The sequence below is a fragment of the Labrus mixtus genome, chromosome 4, assembly GCF_963584025.1.
Source record: "Labrus mixtus chromosome 4, fLabMix1.1, whole genome shotgun sequence".
In the NCBI taxonomy this organism is placed as follows: domain Eukaryota; kingdom Metazoa; phylum Chordata; class Actinopteri; order Labriformes; family Labridae; genus Labrus; species Labrus mixtus.
In genome coordinates, this window is record NC_083615.1 from 28,983,623 (window position 1) to 29,004,428 (window position 20,806).

The window sequence follows — 20,806 nt, forward strand, 5'->3', positions numbered from 1 at the left end:
GGTTAAAAAAAAAAGACAGAAAAAGGAGCCAACAAATTTTAAAACGTGGAGAATTTGTTGTTTGCTAATGTTTTTTTTTTTTCTCTTTTTAATAGGTGATGGGGTATAACGGCATAGCAACACTCCTTTATTTGACCGCCTTCTTGGCCAACGCAGCATCTGTGCATCCCTTCAAATATTCTTATTTCCATGGACATTTTGGAGCAGCTGCTGTAAGACATCTGACACTACTCAAACACTCACACCACTTTCACACATATACTGCACTCCTGAAAAATGTCAACACATTCCTACATTGCAGGTGAGAACAAAAAAAACAGAATGCATTGACCCCGACATTACAATGACTTTAACCTGCAGCCCTATGAGTTAAATGAGTTAACTGATAGTCTGGGACATTAACAGCTCGCAAGTAGGCAATTTAATAAGTTGCCTTTAATCGATTTGGACTGTTGTGTGATGTGGGTACATCCCTGTACATTTTGGGATATCAATCCAGAAAAAGTAATAGCCTTAGTACTCCACCCAGGGAGCCCCCCCGCCCCCCCTCATCTTAACCAAACTTTCCAGATCCAAGTAAGTGCCCAACACAGATAATCTCCTGCTATGTGGGACATGTGTGGGACAAAAATATTAGACAGAGCCAGAGTCTGTGTAGTTTGGGATCCTCTGTGGCATAACATAACACACATTTAACTTATCAATCAATCAATCGTTGTTTGCATTGCGCCAATCTTGAGACGTTTTACAAAACAGCAGGTAGAAGACCTTACTCATTTTTATGTGACAAAAGAAAAATGGTATAGGGGGAGATGGGATAAGATGCAGGAAGGATTTCTCATTTGTATTCCTCACGTTCCTGTTGTCCACACTTCCTTGCCGCTGAGCTGGAGGTCGGAGCAGGTCGTTCATGAATGAGGACAGCGGTAGTTGTGGGGACGACACAGTCCAATGGTGGTGGCTGGGCGTCAGGGAAGTTGGGTGGTAGTAGTGCCCGATTACCTTGCTGAAGTTTGGGGGAGCTCAATCTACTCGAGAGAGCCTGGCTTCTGCTTCTGGGACAAGGCCTTGGTACAGTCCACAGCACAACAGATTATTGTGTCTGTTCTGAATGTTATAGTTTGATAAATAGGTCGGCTGTGGTGGTAGAGTCACTCGTCTTAAACTGGAAGGTCAGGGTTCCATCCCCAGCTCCTGCGGCTACATGTCCGATGTGTCATTGGGCAAGACACTTAACCCCAAGTTGCTCCAGCTGCTTTGTCAGCAGTGTATAGATGTGTATGAATGAGATTAGTTACTTCTCATGAACTCTTAACACAGCAGCCTCTACCATCAGTGTGTGAATGTGTAGGCGTGACCTGCGGTGTAAAAGAGCTTTGAATAGTCAGATGACTAGAAAAGTGCTATACAAGCTCAAGTCCTTTTACCATCAATGTACCATCTGTTTATATCATGGAGGCGGAGCTTGTGACCTACACTGCTGCCAGTAAGTAGGGGGAGCTCCAAATGTTGTCAGAGTGCTTAAACAGTTACTGATCAAGAGTCTAATGCCTGGAAATAGTCAGGAGTCCTTAAAGGAGTTTCAGACACACTCCCTGTGGATGCATCTATAAACAGATTTATATATATTACAAAATTGAATTAATCAATAGAAAAAATTAAGTCTGTAAAGTTGTTCAGTTGATTGAAAATTGTAGATATTAGCAGGTTTCCCCTCCTGCACTGTTTAGCTAGGTGTGATTCAAATGGCATGTTTGCTTATCAGCCACGGTCAGGTACACTCACACGAAACTTAAAGAGAGGCAGGTAGGAAAAGCTATTTACTGTATGGCTCACATGGCTGTAAATCATATCAGTTCATTGGTGTTTAAAAGCCTATTTACCTTTGCACCGCAGCTGCAGTACTCGCTTCTCCCCTACACTCTTTTAAAAAAAGGGATGTCAGATTTTCAGATTCAGAGTTGATGTGTGTGTTTATATGTGTCAGACAGAAATCTGCACACTTGGAAAAAGATTACAAGTTGAATAGTCCAGCCCACAGGTGAAAGTCCATTCTGGTTTACAGCTACAGTAGCATTTAAGACACACACGGCCTGTCCTATCACAAACTCTTATCAGTTCCATTTCATGCCATTTGACGGCATAAGGATTATTTACCGATTACAGCATTAAAAGTTAATAAAAAACATCTACCTGGAATCCATCAGGTGTGAACACATACAAATGTATCTGTGATTTATGTGTCTTGTTGAAGATCTGAGACTTTTTTCTCTTCTTCATGGACTCATTTAAAGGTGTGTCTTTATCTCTCTTCTCCCCCTTTTCGCCTCCTGACCCGACCGTGTCACTCTGCCTCTCTTTCTGTTCAGTTCTTCGCTGCCGTGGTCACATTGGCGTACGGTGCCAGTGCTTTCTTCTCCTATTTGGACTGGAAGGGAGATGGAGGAAACGCAGCCACCAACTCAGTGCCGACCTAGGACAGAAAACTGTGACGCTGATCAGGAGAAAGTCATGTTTTCTCCTCCAAAATTTTGAATACTGTCACTCAACCACAACTGCTGACTCTGGGAACCCAGACCTCAGTAGACCTTTCATTCACATTATGGGAACAAATTGTTTTTCAGCACTGGATAATCCAATCAGATGTTGCTCAGATTCTGCATCCTGACATAATACTTTGATGAAGTGGCTTTGTTGGGTAACTTTCCAGTTGCCACTTGCCACACTCACTCATTTCTTGGATGGGGGAATTAATTCATGTTCCAGCTATGAAAAGTCAAGTACATAACCACTGAAAAACTACAACTTGTGTTTACAATGAGAACAAGTTATGACATGATAAAGTAAAGTGCTTTATATTGGCTGGAAGCTCACCCAGCAAGCATTTTTTGATGAAAAGACATTCAAAAGAGTTTTCATTGACTATTTGAAGACATTTATCTATACATAGATTAACCTCTATTATTTTGACTGTTTGAAATTTTTTTGAGATTTGGTCTTAGACCCAATTTCAACCTGTTTTCAACACTAAAATCCCAGTGAGTGCTCACTGGGCACCTGTAATATAAGCACTCGTGCAATCAGCCATCTTGCCATTTAAAGTCTCTATAGATTAAATAATGTCTCTAAATGTCAATGTTGGTGTAAAGCTGTAAAGTTATGTACTTGATCCTCTTCATTGATAAAAAGTTTTGATTTAACGATATGGTGTTGAACTTTTCTGACCCTAAGTGTCTCTAGTCTAGTCTACAAACCCCCAATCATAAGAAAATTCCATCCTCTCCATCTTTTGCCTGCTCCACTTTTCCCTTTGTGACATCACAAAGAGCAGTAACCCCCCCCCCAACATTAATCCCCTGGCAACACTAGACTAATTGGTGAACGGCTATCTGTCTCCCAATTTTATTTGCAGCACCATGCTGTGCTATTTAACAAGGAAAAACATTAAAATTACAAATTACACTTTACCATGTTTTTCTAACACTAACATGTGTCCCTTGTCTGTCGACAATCCCAGCTATGATGAGAAAAGTCCATCCTCTGCGTCTTTTGCCTGCTCCACTTTTCAGAAAATGTGTGCTCAAACAGGCCGTTTGGAGATTTTCCCTTCATGACATCACAAAGGGCAGTAGCCCCTCCCCCAGGTGGGTGACACTCCCACAGCTAGGTGTTTGTTCTGCCCTCTGAGTCTGACTTCTCACCATAAACAATAGGACATGGAGCGAGGAAACCTGAGCCACCCAAGTCCTCCCAGAGAGGGGGTGTGGTCAGACACAGCTCATTTACATATTTAAAGGTACAGACACAGAAACAGCCTGTTCTGAGGAGGGCTGAAATCGAGGGGTTTATAGGCATGATCAAATACAGGATCAGAGTGGATTTAGAACAAAACACTTCACAGACATGTTTTTGGTAGCTCTGAGAATTATTTAAACTGGTTGGAAAGCAGGATAATATGTGACCTTTAAGCCTCCTAACATGGTCTGTAAAGAATACATGCTCGTGTAGTCTGTTTCCTGCTGATATCCATTTCAATTCCCTTTGTAGATCTCACATAGGAACCTATATTTATTCAACATGGGCCGAGGAAAAGCACCACTGATGAATGTACCAAATGAGATTTAAAAATGTACTGTTTTAGTTAGTTACTGAAGTATATCATGAAAATGCAACTTTCTGCAGGACGTCATCCAACTAATGATTCAAATGTGGTTCCACAAATGGGACATAAAGCCGTGGAAAAATGTGTAACCCATTTCTGTGGTTTACATTATTGATTGCCGAGCTCCTGTTTTATGTGCCTTTATGAGGTATTTTGTGTTTTTGTACAAAAAACAAGTATGCTGGTGAAATCCTGCAGCGAGTCCTGGGGCTCCACCATGCACCTGGTCCAATAAAGCAAGTGATGATTTCAAATGAAGGCTTGAACTATTTATTTTAAAATATATTTCTACTTACAAATGTCAATACAGCATTTCACCAGTGACATTATTAAACGTAAACAATTAATACCGTCATGTAAAAAACACTTCAACATTGTCCTTTAAACGATAACTCTTAATTCTAATAGTAGACATAAACACAGACACAATCAACTTATACATTCAAAATGACTTTCACAGGCACAAAAATCAATCCAATCAGTTTTCAAATGCAACAAATAATTTAAAATTGTCTTACATATTCTACTTCTGGTATATTTTTCTAATACCGGGCAAAGAAATTCAAACATATCAAATGTCTCCCCTTATGACAAGGAGGTTCATTTTTCACAAGGACCAGAGTGTAGGGTTCCTGCTCTCTTACCCAAGCAGAAAATAGAAATCTCTTGGGCAAATGTGACAAAGATGTAAGGTTAGAATTTGGACTCTATCTGCATAATCCAGTGACACAATACAAATATCTCAAGGAGCTATTTTGTCCACCGGTGTGGTTGGGGAGGATTCTTCTTTTTCCCTTAAGTGGTTCATGGAACACATATGCCATTACATTGGTCACATTAAAAACAAAAAACTGCAGACTGTAGATTTATCTTGGGTTTATCCTGCAGCTCGAAGTCAGAGCACAGAATATACGAGAACAGGGACCACAAGTTAAGGAAAATCTGAAGGCCCATGGATAATAAGGAACATGGAGCAGGAGGTCATTCAAGTGTGTGAGTTTCACTTCAATTCAGTGCTGCTGCTGTGTTTGGAACCTGCAGGGATCAGAGATGTAACAAGCAGTTCATCACCTAGGTCCAGACCTCGACCCTCCTTCTCCTGCAAGCACAGATTCATATAACTGGGGTTAAAGCAAATCATTCAAATCAGTATCCCATATCACTTATTCTAAAGGATGTTCAGCAGACTAATTTCAACTCACTGCTCGATAATCCAGAAACATCTCCTTGAAGGCCATGAAGTCAGTAAACGTCAGCAGCATGTCAAAAATGTCCCCTGGTACCTCCTCCTTGTGTTGCCTGCAGATGGAAGAGAAACAATGGCTCAATGTGATCATGTTTTCAGAGCATGATAGTGCCACCTAGTGGTCTGTTGCACAATTAAGTTGGGAGCAAAAGTTGCACTAAACAAGAAACTGGATAATTTGACAGGTTACTTTCAATAAAACCAATAACAGAGAGTAAAATACATCTTAAAATGGCATCAAGATGTCACATCTTACATGAGCAGCTGTATGAAATTGTTCATGTTGAAGCCGGCGATCTTATTCGTCAGCTGCTGCTCCAGGTGTTTCTCCAGCAGGTCAACCTAAACAACAGCCAACAGTTGTTAACTATGAATTTGGGTGTAAAAACCACATGATTCCTGGGTGGGATATCCAGAAGACCACAGAGAGATATCCAGTAACTCACATATTCATTGAAGATTGGTGTGTAGCTGAGCTTGTTCTCCTCAGAGTCTTCAAACTCCATGTAGTGTTTTTCCATGAAGCTTCTCTGAAGCTGCTGGAACTCCTCCTCTAAAAGAAAATGCATCATCAGCATTAATTGGTTATCTCTTATCACTATTCCCAAATAGCACTAGAAAAAAGGACAAGACATATTGAATTATTTGAAGCATTTTAAGGATGCACTCACACAATCCATACCGTGCCTAAGCCAATTCACCCCTAAAGTCCAGTTCGTTTTGCTAGTGTGAGTGCTCCGATCTGTGCGTAAGCACGGTACACTTCATTGGCTCTGGCATGCTTTGAAGAGGTGTGCTTCGGCACGGTACAGTTTATACACGAGCAAACGCACGGGCTTAAGCACGGTACGGGACACCTTTGCCTAGTGTGAGTACGCCATTAGAGCCTCAATCACAATTTATTTGGTCTCCAATACAATAAAATTTGATTCTCTAGAAAGAAGTTGCATTTCTCATATTCTGTGGCTCAATCAATTTGTTGTCAAAACACACAAGCAGGTGTGATATTATTAACAATACAGGACAAAGACAATCCCTTTGTTCTGACTGTTTGCTGAATAAAGTTGAGAAAAGACTGACAAATCATACCCACGATGATGTCCTCTATGCAGCCAATGACAGCATCAAAAGCAGAATCTGCAGCTGAGGAACTGAAGGTAGAAGAAAATGAAGATTAGCCAGGTACACTTTAAGTTAAACTGCTAACAACAGAAGGAGGAGTTGTTATTATATTGACACAGAGACAAGGTAGTGCTTCTGGGAACCTGTCAACTAATAAGCTCAACAAAATCCCTAACTGTAGGAGATCTGTTACAGTTGTAGCAGCATGGAAACGTATCAGGGAATTAGTTTTGAGAAAACAAGAAATCAAGAAAACAGCTAAAGATAAATATCCATAATCACACAACTACAACATAAACAATGTCACCTTTTTCAAAAGCATCTCCAATATTGATCCGAGTTTGAGCACATTTCTGCTCGTGGAGCTTATTAGAAACATGCAGAGGCTTTTTAGGTCGGGTACAATCACTTCTATCTGAACCACTTCTCTCGCCCGCTTCCATCGCTGCAACACCTGCTGGTTTGCCGTGACAATGGCGAGGGGCGTCCAAAACGGCCGTGTGGGGGTGCCTTAAAACAACCTACCTTCTCTGGTCCAAACAAATCCAGAGCATTCAGGAGCAGAATCTAAAGTTAGAAGGAGGACATACTGGCTGCTGCATTGTTGTCAGAGAAGCCAGCACTTCAACATAGCATGTTTCCTTAATGTCTGATCATAAAGTCAAATCCCTCATCAAATCCACCAACAACTTCTCCCTCACCACACAGTGCTCCCTTCCCCCCACATCCGTAACCTTGGTGTCATCTTGGACCAAACCCTCTCCTACGACAAACACATTAAACAAATCACCAAAACAACCTTTTTCCACCTCAGAAACATCCCCCGCCTCCGCCCATCACTCTCATTCTCAGCTGCCGAGACCCTCACCCACGCATTCATTACCTCCAGAATAGACTACTGTAACAGTCTCCTCTACGGATCACCATCACACTCACTCAAGAAGCTCCAATACATCCAGAACTCCGCTGCTCGTCTCCTCACACACTCCCGCACCAGAGACCACATCACCCCTCTTTCTTCATGACCTCCACTGGCTCTCCATCCCCCAGTGTATCAACTTCAAGCTCCTCATCCTCACTTACAAAGCCCTTCACAACCTGGCTCCTCCCCCCTACCTGTCTCACCTCCTCCATCGACACACTCCCACCCGCACTCTCTGGTCTGCAGATGCAAACCTCCTGTCCCCCCCCCCTGCAGGACCAACTATCGGTCCTGGGGGCACAGGGCTTTCTCTGTTGCTGCTTCCACCCTCTGGAACTCAATCCCAAAAAACATTAGAGATTCCCCCACACTCACCTCCTTCAAGAAATCCCTCAAAACTCACCTCTTCAACATTGCCTACAACCACTAACTCCCCCCCTACATTACTTCTTCATTGTACTGTATTGTTTAAAAGAAGCTCTTGGGACTTAAGGTCGCAGTAAACACCACCTACAGTAGATAAAGGGACTTGAGACTTGCTCTGACTCACATGAAATCCTCTTTGGACTTTCCTCTATAGACTAAAAAGAAACCCACCTGGACGTAGCGAAGTTCTCTTCGTCCATATCAACCACTTCTACCATGTTGTCTCCACAGCTCCAGGCTTCTGGGAAACGAGGGGAGGAAATCTCTGAGCACTTAAGAGAAGATTTAAAATAATCTACTGCACAAAATGTTACACTATAAGAGGATTGACTTCTAAACATGCTGTAACATTAAAACAGAGTAAACTAGCTCTGGACGTAACTGAAAACAACGTGTGTTAGCTTCACACATGTATCGTTCATTTGTTATGTTTTTTTTTTAACTCTTTATTTCGTATTTTTAAGGACTTACAGTCATACTTTTACCTCGAAATCCTAATAATGATAGTTGAAGTGATTTCGTGTACTTACTCAGTTCCTGAATGTCCATGTTTTCATTAAGCTGACAGGTGAAATTGCGAACGTAATGTGGTTACCAAGGAAACGGCGTGCGTCTCTGCTAATCTTTCCGGCGAAACAAAGTCTGTGAACTTCAGTTCCTGCCTCCTTCTTACCTTTTTGAGGTGCATTACCGCCACCTACTATGCTGGAGTGTTAATATTAGGAAGAACAAAATACATAAATGAAATTACTTACTTACTTATTCAGTTCTTATTCCTTGTTATTGCTTGCTCTCTCCTGTTTTTTTTCTATTGCTTTCTTTCTTCCCACTTTTTGTTGAATTTGATAAAGATGACTTCCTTTATGCTCTACATATTTTCGGACTACTGCTTTAGCCTCAGCTTTACTGAAAGTTACCTCCATGATTGAACCTTTCCTTAGGTTTGTTTTGCCTGAGAACTTCAGTGAGATATCATTTTAACCGTGCAGATGTTACACATTTTCTTTATTTTTTGCATTTGGCTCAATCATCAGGTAACAGTTTTTGTCCAATTGATCTTTGAAATGCTTTAGAACTCTTGGTCCATGTGCAGAAGCAAAAGAGCGAATCTCACTATTTGTTACCCTTAAGTAAGTTTCTGTGATGTGTTACTACTGCAGACAAACAATAAAAAACAAAAAATCTTCCTCGCATCATACGGAGGTCAAAGTGATCTTTGCTTGACAAAGTAGGCTGTCATCTTAAAAATCAGCATCTAGACTATTCACTTTGATACAAAAGAGCAGTAAGTTAAGCAGGAAGGGACGGAGGGCTGGGTGGGTGGAGAGGGAGGTTGGGGTGGTGGGGTAGGCAGGTGTGGGATATATTGGGGTAATTCTTCTTTGCCATTATTCTTTACTTATTTGTATACTTTCTGTGTTGTTGCAATCCAGGGGAGAGAGAAGATTCAATCTTTGTTTGCCCCTTTAGTCTGCTGTCTTCATCTCTCTTGAAATGTATGGTATAAGGGATTATGTATATGATATAGGCCTACTGTATTAGACTTCAGACTTTATTTATTGTCCCAGAGGGGAAATTCTTTTCCACAGCACCGTTACTGTCCAACAGACAAGTCCCACCAAAGAACATTCACACACAGAAAAACAGAGTATAACACAACAAACAGAATTAGACAACAGTCAAAAGTTCCCATGCTGGCCTGTTCATCGAGGCCTTTTGTTCAGGACCGTTATTACAGCGGGGATCAGGCTCCTATTGACGAAACCACATCTTGTTTTTTCTTTATTGTGACAATGTTTAAACATAAATAATAAAAAATATTGATCCCAAAAAAAAACAAAAAAACGTTGACGTACAAACAGATTACACAATGAGTCAAAACAGGAGACACTAATATTAGACAGACTGAATAAGAAATAAAAACACAAGAATGATCAGTCATATAAAAGATCTAAAAAGATAGGATCATTAAGGAGCATTCAGTAATCTGATCGCAGAGGGGATGAATGATTTTGAGTAGCTGTTAGTTTTACTGGCAGGTAAAACATAACGACGATGTGATGGAAGCAGAGAAAATTCACTTAAAGGGGACATATTATAAAAATAAAAATAACACATTTTTGAACATATATCTGGGTAACCTGAGTGTCTACTGACCAACAAAATGTGAAATAAATCCATCCAGTCCTTTGTTTGTGGTCTGCATAAGTCTTACAACACAGAGAAAAATGCTCTGTTTCAACTGTGTTCTCCTTGTGATGTCACAGTGGGATTCTGGTATTAAAAAAATATATACCCTCCCTCCCTGATATCTCCACCCATGGACTCCACCCCCAGCCTAGAACAAAACGTTTGCGCAGGTCCACCATTTTTTTTCTCGCTACAGAGGAGTGTATGATGTCTAGGACGCAGAAGAGTTGTAACTAAGCTGAGCATTCATCCCATCATTGTACATTCATATTGATTCTGTGACGGTGTAATACTGCTGTCCCAGTCTATGTACTCACATTGTGTTTTAGTGTTACAGAAGCACGGCACAGCGGGAGCTCCACATGCACACACACACACAGCTCTGTTTTCCTCAGCTGGCTCAGCTGATACCATCTCTCCTCTGTAACGCCTCTGAAGACGTCACAGAGGCGGGGTCACTTTGTCCCCTCATTACGCCTCCACGACATTCAGATTGAAGGAGACTGGGGCGTAAATATGGTGGCTTGAAACAGCGCTCTGACAAGGGCTTAAGTCAGAACTGTCAGAGTAAAAGGAAAACTGTCTGAATGAATGAACATCATTCCTTATTTTTGATGAACTTGTAAAAAAATTATTGTAAAAACCTTAAAGATATTTTTAAACATTCACTTCGTTTTAGTTTCTGAAAACAGAATGAAAACATAAAGAGTCTACTGAGTGACATGTAACCTCACTCAGCGCTCTGACATCACGAGTCATACATTTCCTCACTAATATTTAGTTCAATCAGAAATAAAGTGTTTCACAGAAACACATCACATGAATTATTTTAACATTCAGTACAATGAAAGTATCCACAGAAAAGAGAAATCTATCTCACCATGTTTTTACATAACTGGATGTATAAAGTACAAAAACTGTACAAGGAACAAAAAAAATCTCAGCTCAGCTTTTTTACAGTTTCATCAATAAAAACAACAGGTCACACTCATCCATTCATACACATTCATACGCCGCAGACGAAGCAGGGGGAGCACCTCTGGGTTAAGTGTCTTGTCGAAGGACACGTCGGACATGTGGCTGCTGACTTTGCGGCTTATTTTGAATCATTTTGGTCAGGTACAGTCATAACACTTCTTGAAAAGATTTCTTGAACACTGTCAAAGAGGCGTGCCAGTGTGTTTGTGCTCTGCATGAGCTCTACCCTGCCAAGGCACAACTCAATGTCTGCTAAAGAGCGTGATCGCGTCCTAGGTGGGTCAGCATCGCACAGCTCGACAAAGGGTCCTGGAGATGATTTACTCAGAGCCAGCACCAATTTTAACTCACCTTTCACAACCTGAGGAGAAAAGACATTTAGTTTAAAGCAAACATTTAGTAAAGCTGTAAAAACATGACAGAGTTGATCTCAGTCAGTCAGTGAACATTTGATCAAAGCTCTGATGGCTCACCTTTGGTTCTTCATCTGACTTTAGACCTTCCATCTCCAGGGCTCCTTCTTCTGGATTCACATCTTCCTGTACAGGAAACTTTAACAAGTGAGTGACTTTATTTAATCATAGAACATAAAACAGATCGAGAGTAAAGAGAGTTTAAAACATACCTGCGATCTTTTTCTCATTTTTCCTGGAATAAACCATTAGATAAATATAACAAAAATAAAAATCAAATTAATGATGAGACAGACCATAATATCTATAAAATAAACATGATCATGTTCATTGTCACAGTGAAAACCTTACCTAGATGTTTTCTTATCCACCATGCGAGACAAAACATTCCAAGTACAAGGAGTAAAAACATCACAACAGCACCGACTATCAGTCCAGTCCAGAGTGACAGTAGTCCTCCACACTGAGCATTCTCTGTCTTAGTTCCTGATGTCAGCAGCTCTAGACCCTTTGATTCACATCTGTAATGATAGAGGGACAGTTATTACAGGAACATCTGTAGGATCTCATGAACTCAGGTGTGTCCATGTGCGATGTGAAGCTTCACTCACTGTTTGTATTTATGACAAGATGTAAACGTCCCGTCTGAAAATGTTCCATCAGAGCAAGTCGAGCACACGGTGTCTGTGGAGGAATTTCCTGCAGGAAATACAGAAGACATGTGCCAAGACTATTTCACAAAGGTTGTTTTGGACATGAGTGTCACACAAACACAAATCACCATGAAGGTTAAAAACTCATACAAAATGAAGTCATGAAATGACTGTATCATTTGTTCAAACTTCAGCTAACCAAAGGCCCAACGAGGGACAAGAGTTGTAAATGATCAATAGCTATAAACTCTACGTGCAGCACATCAGTTTCATGCTCTGTGTTTTGTCGTCCCTATTAAATGAATAAATTCAATTCAACAGGAAAAGTTAAGGATCCTGTGAAATTTGCCTCAATTACAGGCGAGCCCAGAGGAAACTCAACGCTGTTCTTAAACCATTTGGACTACATTTTTTTGATTGATTGATTTTATTTATCTTTGTGTCATGCACACAAAGTGCCCAACCCTTATGGGTTCATATGTGGTTTACATTAACATTTCATAACGTTACAAAGTTGCAGGCTCCTGTCACAGTTCTGTCTTAAACAGCGTGTTCTGTCTTTCCTCCCAGGTTTACAAATAAAATCTGCTATAACAAAGGTTCCTTTTTTAAAACCCAACTCAAGTTTTTCATAATGGTCTAGCCAAAAGAAATCAGCGTAAATTGAGGATTTTCTTTTTTTAAAAGAACATCCCTGATGTCATCATAGATCGGACAGTAAAACAGAAAGTAAATCTCATTTTCAATTTCACCAAGCTCACACAACAAACAAACTCTGTCTTCCTCTGGAATGGCATTAAACCTGCCGCTCTCTAAAGCTAAAGGTAATGTTCATGAACGTAGCTGTGCGCAGAAGGATCTTTCTTTGTCTTTTGGTTAAATTAAACTTAACATAGGCTTCCACTCAGTAATGTTCGGTTTAGAACCATAATTCAAACGACCATTTCTCTCTCTGTACATAAGAAGCATATTACTCTGAACAGAACAGATCAGCAAAATATTTTTCACATTTATCTAGAACAATTCCTAAAACAGATGACATGTCATTCCCCGTTCTCTAGTTTTATTTCCATGGGAACTCCACTAGACTTTCTAGGACCTAATTTATTAATTTAATTCCATAACTGTTGGGGATTATGGGTTTGTAGGTGATCAATGTGCAATGAAAGACCTCTATTAAACTTGCGTTTCACAGTGTGTAACCTCATGTCAAATTTAATTTGTGCTTCCTTAAATTCCAGCCTGAGCCTGTCTTTCAGGTTTTTATACTTACATCATACTTATCATCTCTGATTCCAGAAGGGTTTGAATAGCACACTATGGAGAGCACACTAACCGTGTAGCACACTAACCTTGTTCTTTGATGTATTCTCCTGGTTCACAGCGTCTGTGTTTCTTTGCTTCCACACAGTTGTCCTTTCTAGAGCCGGAGCAGTAAAATCCTTCCAGAGGTTCACACACTGTGTCTGATACTATCATACACGACATCTTTATCTGCAGACCAGAACCTGTTGACACAAACACAGAGATTATTTATGGAACTACTGTACTTCTGCTATACTAAAGAACAGTTTGGTGTAAGAAAATAACAAATACTCAGATTTTCTGATGATCATCTCTGTGTTAGAGATCTTCTGAAGTTAATCAAACTCAAACTAACTAAAGGTCATAAAGCTGCTTTTAGAATGATGACTGTTTAGTAACATGTGCTGACCTTTATTTAGTTGTGACAGTTTCTCGATTAGTTTTCCTCCAAAGTTTGATAAATAATGTAAGAGATCTACCTTCATCACAGTTTGTACATCTGTAGCACTCTCTATGGGAAGTCAGCTGGTCCATAAAGGTTCCTTCAGTGCAGGGCTTACAGACAGTACTTATTAACTCTGTGCAGTCTTCATGAACTTGACCTCCTGTTTAAAACAACATTAAGAAATCATTTTTAAGGCCCGAGCACCGACCTCGGAGCGAGGACCCTCTTAGAACCCTAATGATTATTAGGGTCTGAGCACACACAGGGAAGAAAAATGTAAACCCAAAACAGGACAGGTTACACACTCCCAAAGAAAGGTGTTTTCAACTTCCCTCAATCAGAGAGACATCATCTTCATCATTATCATTATCATCATCATCATCATCATCATCATCATCAGGACAGATGCAGATTGTTAACCAGGTGTAAAATGTCTCAGACATAAATGGAAATGAAATAAAGTTCATTATTAACTGGATCTTACCAGGTGGACACTTAGGACAGCATCCATCATTTATCTCATACTCATATTTATCACATGAGAGAGTTTGACCTGTGAAGACAATCATCAGGAGAATCTGTGAAGAGAAAGAGAAATGTTCTCACTGAAGACAAACTGTAAAACAGAGAGAAATCTAAAATCATCATCCAGTCCATGTGAGAGAGAAGAGGTAAAGAGTTAAAGAGTTCAAATCTTCACATCTGAAGTTTGTCTGTTTGTAAATGTGAAGAACAATCATTAAGAACAAACACAGAAAGAAATGTTGAAGAGGAGAAATATAAAATCTGAATCACTGCTCAGATAATTCAATAAGATCATTTACCAGAAACGCTGCAGCTGATCCAGGTCTCATTCTCTCTTTCACAGCAGACATCACAGATTTCTCATCTGTTTGAAGTGAACCAACGGAGAGTTAGGAGGAAGAGAAATGTAAACCCAAAAAAGGACAGGTTACAAACTCCCAAGTGTTTTCAGCTTCCTGCAATCAGAGACATCATCATCTTCATCATCATCATCATCATCATCATCATTATCATCTTTATCATCATCATCAGGACAGACGCAGATTGTTAACCAGGTGTAAAATGTCTCAGACATAAATGGAAATGAAATAAAGTTGGACTGGATCTTACCAGGTGGACACTTGGTATGGATGGACAGCATCCATCATTTATCTCATACTGATATTGATGACATGCGAGAGTTTGACCTGTGAAGATATTCAGCAGGAGAATCTGTGAAGAGAAAGAGAAATGTATATCTGACAAAGTAGAAACGGTGTGAAGTCCAAACCATGAATGCAAGAATTAATACAATTCTTTGAGATGAATCATGTCACATTATCCCTTCATTTTTTAAGCAAACACAAGAGTTCAGAAATATTATTAAGGAAACCAGTTAGTTAGTTTTATAGGGGTGGTAATCACCATACGATATTATCAGGATACATGAGTCAGGATACGATATTATCAGGATACATGAGTCAGGATACGATATTATCAGGATACATGAGTTACGATATGATATTATCAGGATACTTGAGTCACGATACGATATTATCAGGATACATGAGTCAGGATACGATATTATCAGGATACATGAGTTACGATACGATATTATCAGGATACATGAGTCAGGATACGATATTATCAGGATACATGAGTCAGGATACGATATTATCAGGATACATGAGTTACGATACGATATTATCAGGATACATGAGTTACGATACGATATTATCAGGATACATGAGTCACGATACGTTATTATCAGGATACATGAGTCAGGATACGATATTATCAGGATACTGGAGTCACGATACGATATTATCAGGATACTTGAGTCAAGATACGATTTTATCAGGATACATGAGTTACGATACGATATTATCAGGATACTTGAGTCAGGATACGATATTATCAGGATACATGAGTCAGGATACGATATTATCAGGATACTGGAGTCACGATACGATATTATCAGTATACATGAGTCAAGATACGATATTATCAGGATACATGAGTTACGATACGATATTATCAGAATACATGAGTTACGATACGATATTATCAGGATACATGAGTCAGGATACGATATTATCAGGATACATGAGTCACGATACGTTATTATCAGGATACATGAGTCAGGATACGATATTATCAGGATACTGGAGTCACGATATGATATTATCAGGATACTTGAGTCAAGATACGATTTTATCAGGATACATGAGTCACGATACGATATTATCAGGATACATGAGTCAGGATACGATATTATCAGGATACTGGAGTCACGATACGATATTATCAGGATACTTGAGTCAAGATACGATATTATCAGGATACATGAGTTACGATACGATATTATCAGGATACATAAGTCACGATACGATATTATCAGGATACATGAGTTACGATACGATATTATCAGGATACTTGAGTCACGATACGATATTATCAGGATACATGAGTCAGGATACGATATTATCAGGATACTGGAGTCACGATACAATATTATCAGGATACTTGAGTCAAGATACGATTTTATCAGGATACTGGAGTCACGATACGATATTATCAGGATACATGAGTCAGGATGCGATATTATCAGGATACATGAGTCAGGATACGATATTATCAGGATACATGAGTCAGGATACGATATTATCAGGATACATGAGTCACGATACGATATTATCAGGATACATGAGTCAGGATACGATATTATCAGGATACATGAGTCAGGATACGATATTATCAGGATACATGAGTCAGGATACGATACGATATTATCATGATACATGAGTCAGGATACGATATTATCAGGATACATGAGTCACGATACGATACGATATTATCAGGATACATGAGTCAGGATACGATATTATCAGGATACATGAGTCAGGATACGATATTATCATGATACATGAGTCAGGATACGATATTATCAGGATACATGAGTCACCATACGATATTATCAGGATACATGAGTCAGGATACGATATTATCAGGATACATGAGTCAGGATACGATATTATCAGGATACATGAGTTACGATACGATATTATCAGGATACATGAGTCACGATACGTTATTATCAGGATACATGAGTCAGGATACGATATTATCAGGATACTTGAGTCACGATACGATGTTATCAGGATACATGAGTCAGGATACGATATTATCAGGATGCTTGAGTCACAATACGATATTATCAGGATACATGAGTCACCATACGATATTATCAGGATACATGAGTCAGGATACGATATTATCAGGATACATGAGTTACGATACGATATTATCAGGATACTTGAGTCACGATACGATATTATCAGGATACATGAGTCAAGATACGATATTATCAGGATACATGAGTCAAGATACAATATTATCAGGATACTGGAGTCACGATACGATATTATCAGGATACATGAGTCAGGATGCGATATTATCAGGATACATGAGTCACCATACGATATTATCAGGATACATGAGCCACGATACGATATTATCAGGATACATGAGTCAGGATACGATATTATCAGGATACATGAGTCAGGATAAGATACGATATTATCAGGATGCTTGAGTCACGATACGATATTATCAGGATACATGAGTCACGATACGATATTATCAGGATACATGAGTCAGGATACGATATTATCAGGATACATGAGTCAGGATAAGATATTATCAGGATACATGAGTCAGGATACGATACGATATTATCATGATACATGAGTCAGGATACGATATTATCAGGATACATGAGTCAGGATATGATATTATCAGGATACATGAGTCACCATACGATATTATCATGATACATGAGTCAGGATACGATATTATCAGGATACTTGAGTCACAATACAATACGATATTATCATGATACATGAGTCACTATACGATATTATCAGGATACATGAGTCAGGATACGATACGATATTATCATGATACATGAGTCAGGATACGATATTATCAGGATACTGGAGTCACATTACGATTATATCATGATACTTTGGTAGTGAAATTTTGAAGTTGGAGAGGTGAAACAATTCTCCGTTATATTTTCTGAACTAAGTACACAAACTTTCAAAGGGAGACGATGTAATAAATAGTAGTGTTGTTGCCGGAAACGGCGTCCTTCTGCTGTTATCACCGCAGCTAAAAGATCTGTTGTTCTTCTAATATGCATTATTAGAATGTAAATAATGCACGAAATGTACGTAGCTGTAGCGTCGTCCATCTCCACGTACACCGTCTTTGTTTGAATGCCGCTAGATAGTTTCTTGTTGCTGTGATGTTTAGGTTAACCAGAAGTGGCTCTATAATCACTTGTTGAAAGGGGTACAGCGCCACATAGCGTAGCGGAGTCAGCCATGCTCTGACCATTTATACGATTCTCGTATCGGCATATATACTCAGACAAGTGACAGCTGTCGGTTCAAGTAGCAAATCGGTATGTGGCTTAATCCTATCAAGCTATCCCATGTAAACTGTTTACACTGTTGCGGGCCCCCCACCATTCATAGGAGCAGTCGAACGTCACTTCCGGCTCGCCAGAGTAACCACGCCCCCGTTCGGGTGAAAACAAGCCCTGAGAATGTATCGGCGGTAGATTAGAAAACACTGGTAGCCGTGCGATTAAACGGTATTTCGTAGCTTTTTATACGTCAAACTATTTTAAAAACACAATTTAGTATCGGTTTTCATTTACAAATGACAAAGGAGAGTAAAAGAAGAGCTCTGTGTGTTTGGACTGAAACTAGAGAGGATTAAAGTGGTAAATTGTGGGACCTCTGTCATTCCTGTTGATCGCTCCGTGACAGAAGAGAAGTCTGTTAACAGATTCTTCACACATTCATTCACTAACGTATTAACAACGTTTCAACTGCCACATCACATAAATATGTTGGTGAAAATGTCTCTAAACGAAGGAACACTACACCAAATCCTCTTACTGAAAAATAAATGTCAAGATAAAAAGTTTGCTAGCTCGATATAACATCTCGTCTCGCCCCACTCATCATTATTTACACTCACATATGAATACAAAAGGTTTTAATATCATCCAGGTGACTTTACATGTGTTATTCTTTTCTAAATCAGCTGATAACTCAGAGTTTATGTCCCCTTTTCTCTAAAATAAACGTCTGTAACCTCTCCATTACAGCTATGAACACTGTTAGAAACTATTACAAATAAATAGTATTTAAAAATGCCTCTCTGGTAACACGGTTAATAATTACTCATCAGGTGTTTAAAGTAAGTTTCCTCTGCTGACTCGTTTGAGCAGTTTGACGGAGAGAGATTGAACAGACACTCAGGTACATGGTTAATTTTATACCGTTATGATGCTGATCTCTGTTCAGAAATGTCATATTTTAAATGTTTACAAAACTGGTCATCAGACTTAGGATTTTTTTAATACTTTAAATCGGTAAAGACTCAAACTTTTCCATTAACCTCCATTCATTCACATGGAATGATTTCACCCAGAAAGGGGCGTGGTCGGCATCGTTTGGGCAAAGTACCCGGATGGGTTACTCTCATGAATAGCTTCTCGTGTAGCATTTTATCTTCAAATAGTGTTAAAGGGACCAGATTTTCCTCTGAGGACAGTTTGTGTATAGACTCATGAACATTTACCACAGAATACGTAAATTTCTCCAACTTTTCTAGACTCTGGCATTTACCAATCTATCATCAAACTATAATGAAGGGCACAGAGACCAGCGTTATTTTTTTTAAAGAGCCAAATTCCTGAAAATTAAAAGACAGCCAGCTGTCTTATCTCGACGGAAAATTAATGTTTATTAATATCTTCAACATATTTCCCTCCCTATGAGTCTTCTTGTTGTAGTCCTTAAGTCTTCCCTGAAGTTTTGACGATATTTTCATCTATTTCCATAAAGTCTAAAACAGGTGAGACAGCCTGTGAGTGTCTCAGGATCCTCAGTGTTCATTTAGCGATCATTAGAGAATTTCTAACATTTAACACTAGAAGAAGTTTTAACTTTAAAACATCAAAGATGAACTTTTACACTGTTCTCCAATGTTGTTTAGTCTTTACGTAAATAAAATGTGGTGAGAAAAACACGGACACACGTAGCCTACCTTCATTGACCAAATCGCGTCGCTGAAAAAATTTAACTTTCGTTTTTCAGCCCTTCAAAATAAAAGCTTCCAAAGTCTAGTTTTCACTTCCTCCGGAAATAAATATAAATACCTCATTCTTTTATAATATAATAAAAAGACCGTATTCTGTTATAATATAAAGTATATAGTAGTGTAAGATGGAGATGAGATTTATTTTTGTAAAGTTTTATTTTATAGATCTTTATTTTTCTTAGGTTGAGATAATATACATTATTTGATTTAATGCTAATTTCATTTATATTTACAATTTGTACTTTACAAGAGTATCTGTTTAATATGATGCACTGTGCCTTTAAGGTGGTTACGGTTGGAGGAGTGATATTGCTTTAAGACAAGTAAGGTGTCGCTGTTGTTGTTGTTCAGTCTTGATATGTCATGCTCTGTTACGGACGGACATTAAAAGTATGAGACGCACAGCAGAAGTTGTCCCTGTGCTTTTACTTACCCACACCCGAATATATATATCTTTATGTTATGTTAAGTATGTTTAGTGTTATAGTTAACGGCAAGACAACTGAGGATACTCAACATCATCCAAGAAGCGCCGTTACAGTAGTATTATATATCAAATATAAATTGAACCAACTCTGATTGATGAGGACGAGGACATTGAAGAGACTCCATCTGATCAGGAGGAGGAGATCATCAGATCATCTCAGATTCTTGTTACTACTCTACAAGGAGAGAGATAAGAGTATCTACTTTCTGTAAAAAAACTAATGAATTTCATCTGTTAATGCAGTATAGTTGATCCTTGTGACGGACACACGAAG

The 20,806-nt window shown here is 39.1% G+C and overlaps 3 protein-coding genes across 4 annotated transcripts in view; 1 reads left to right on the forward strand and 2 right to left on the reverse strand.

Moving 5' to 3' along the window:
• Window positions 1–4,420, forward strand: part of pllp (plasmolipin) — an 11,217-nt gene extending 6,797 nt beyond the window's left edge. The window contains exons 3-4 of the mRNA XM_061036775.1: window positions 96–212; window positions 2,370–4,420. Of these exons, the coding sequence (XP_060892758.1) occupies window positions 96–212; window positions 2,370–2,477 (225 nt within the window). The 3' untranslated portion in view covers window positions 2,478–4,420. The remainder of the gene's footprint in view (window positions 1–95; window positions 213–2,369) is intronic.
• On the reverse strand, window positions 4,417–8,497 carry arl2bp (ADP-ribosylation factor-like 2 binding protein). Of its 2 annotated transcripts, none has more exons than XM_061036776.1 (7): window positions 8,409–8,497; window positions 8,050–8,119; window positions 6,498–6,559; window positions 5,855–5,961; window positions 5,665–5,750; window positions 5,365–5,461; window positions 4,417–5,261 (listed from the first exon to the last, which is right to left on the reverse strand). In XM_061036776.1, the coding sequence occupies exons 1-7, from the start codon at window positions 8,425–8,427 to the stop codon at window positions 5,163–5,165; spliced, it is 540 nt and encodes a 179-aa protein (XP_060892759.1). In that variant the 5' UTR covers window positions 8,428–8,497; the 3' UTR covers window positions 4,417–5,162. The 2 variants fall into 2 exon arrangements, with proteins under 2 accessions (XP_060892759.1, XP_060892760.1); XM_061036777.1 differs by having other exon boundaries at window positions 8,050–8,116; window positions 8,409–8,491.
• Window positions 8,498–10,883: 2,386 nt separating this feature from the next.
• Window positions 10,884–20,781, reverse strand: LOC132973347 (tumor necrosis factor receptor superfamily member 5-like). Its single transcript, XM_061036770.1, has 11 exons — window positions 20,620–20,781; window positions 14,997–15,073; window positions 14,687–14,842; window positions 14,347–14,440; window positions 13,902–14,022; window positions 13,465–13,622; window positions 12,071–12,158; window positions 11,811–11,980; window positions 11,672–11,694; window positions 11,520–11,585; window positions 10,884–11,407 (listed from the first exon to the last, which is right to left on the reverse strand). The coding sequence occupies exons 3-11, from the start codon at window positions 14,735–14,737 to the stop codon at window positions 11,165–11,167; spliced, it is 1,014 nt and encodes a 337-aa protein (XP_060892753.1). The 5' UTR covers window positions 14,738–14,842; window positions 14,997–15,073; window positions 20,620–20,781; the 3' UTR covers window positions 10,884–11,164.
• Window positions 20,782–20,806: the final 25 nt, after the last annotated feature.

Bases quoted from the DNA above. Each gene is read 5' to 3' on its own strand.
- arl2bp (XM_061036776.1), bottom strand. The intron at 5,462-5,664 runs GTAAGATGTGAC...TTCCATCTGCAG, and splicing joins AATTTCATACAGCTGCTCAT to GCAACACAAGGAGGAGGTAC. The intron at 5,262-5,364 runs GTGAGTTGAAAT...CTGTGCTTGCAG, and splicing joins TGTTTCTGGATTATCGAGCA to GAGAAGGAGGGTCGAGGTCT.
- LOC132973347 (XM_061036770.1), bottom strand. From the start codon at position 14,737: ATGTCTGCTGTGAAAGAGAGAATGAGACCTGGATCAGCTGCAGCGTTT. The intron at 13,623-13,901 runs TGAAGGTAGATC...GTTTGTGTCAAC, and splicing joins TACAGATGTACAAACTGTGA to AGGTTCTGGTCTGCAGATAA. The intron at 12,159-13,464 runs GTTAGTGTGCTA...TATTTCCTGCAG, and splicing joins AGAATACATCAAAGAACAAG to GAAATTCCTCCACAGACACC.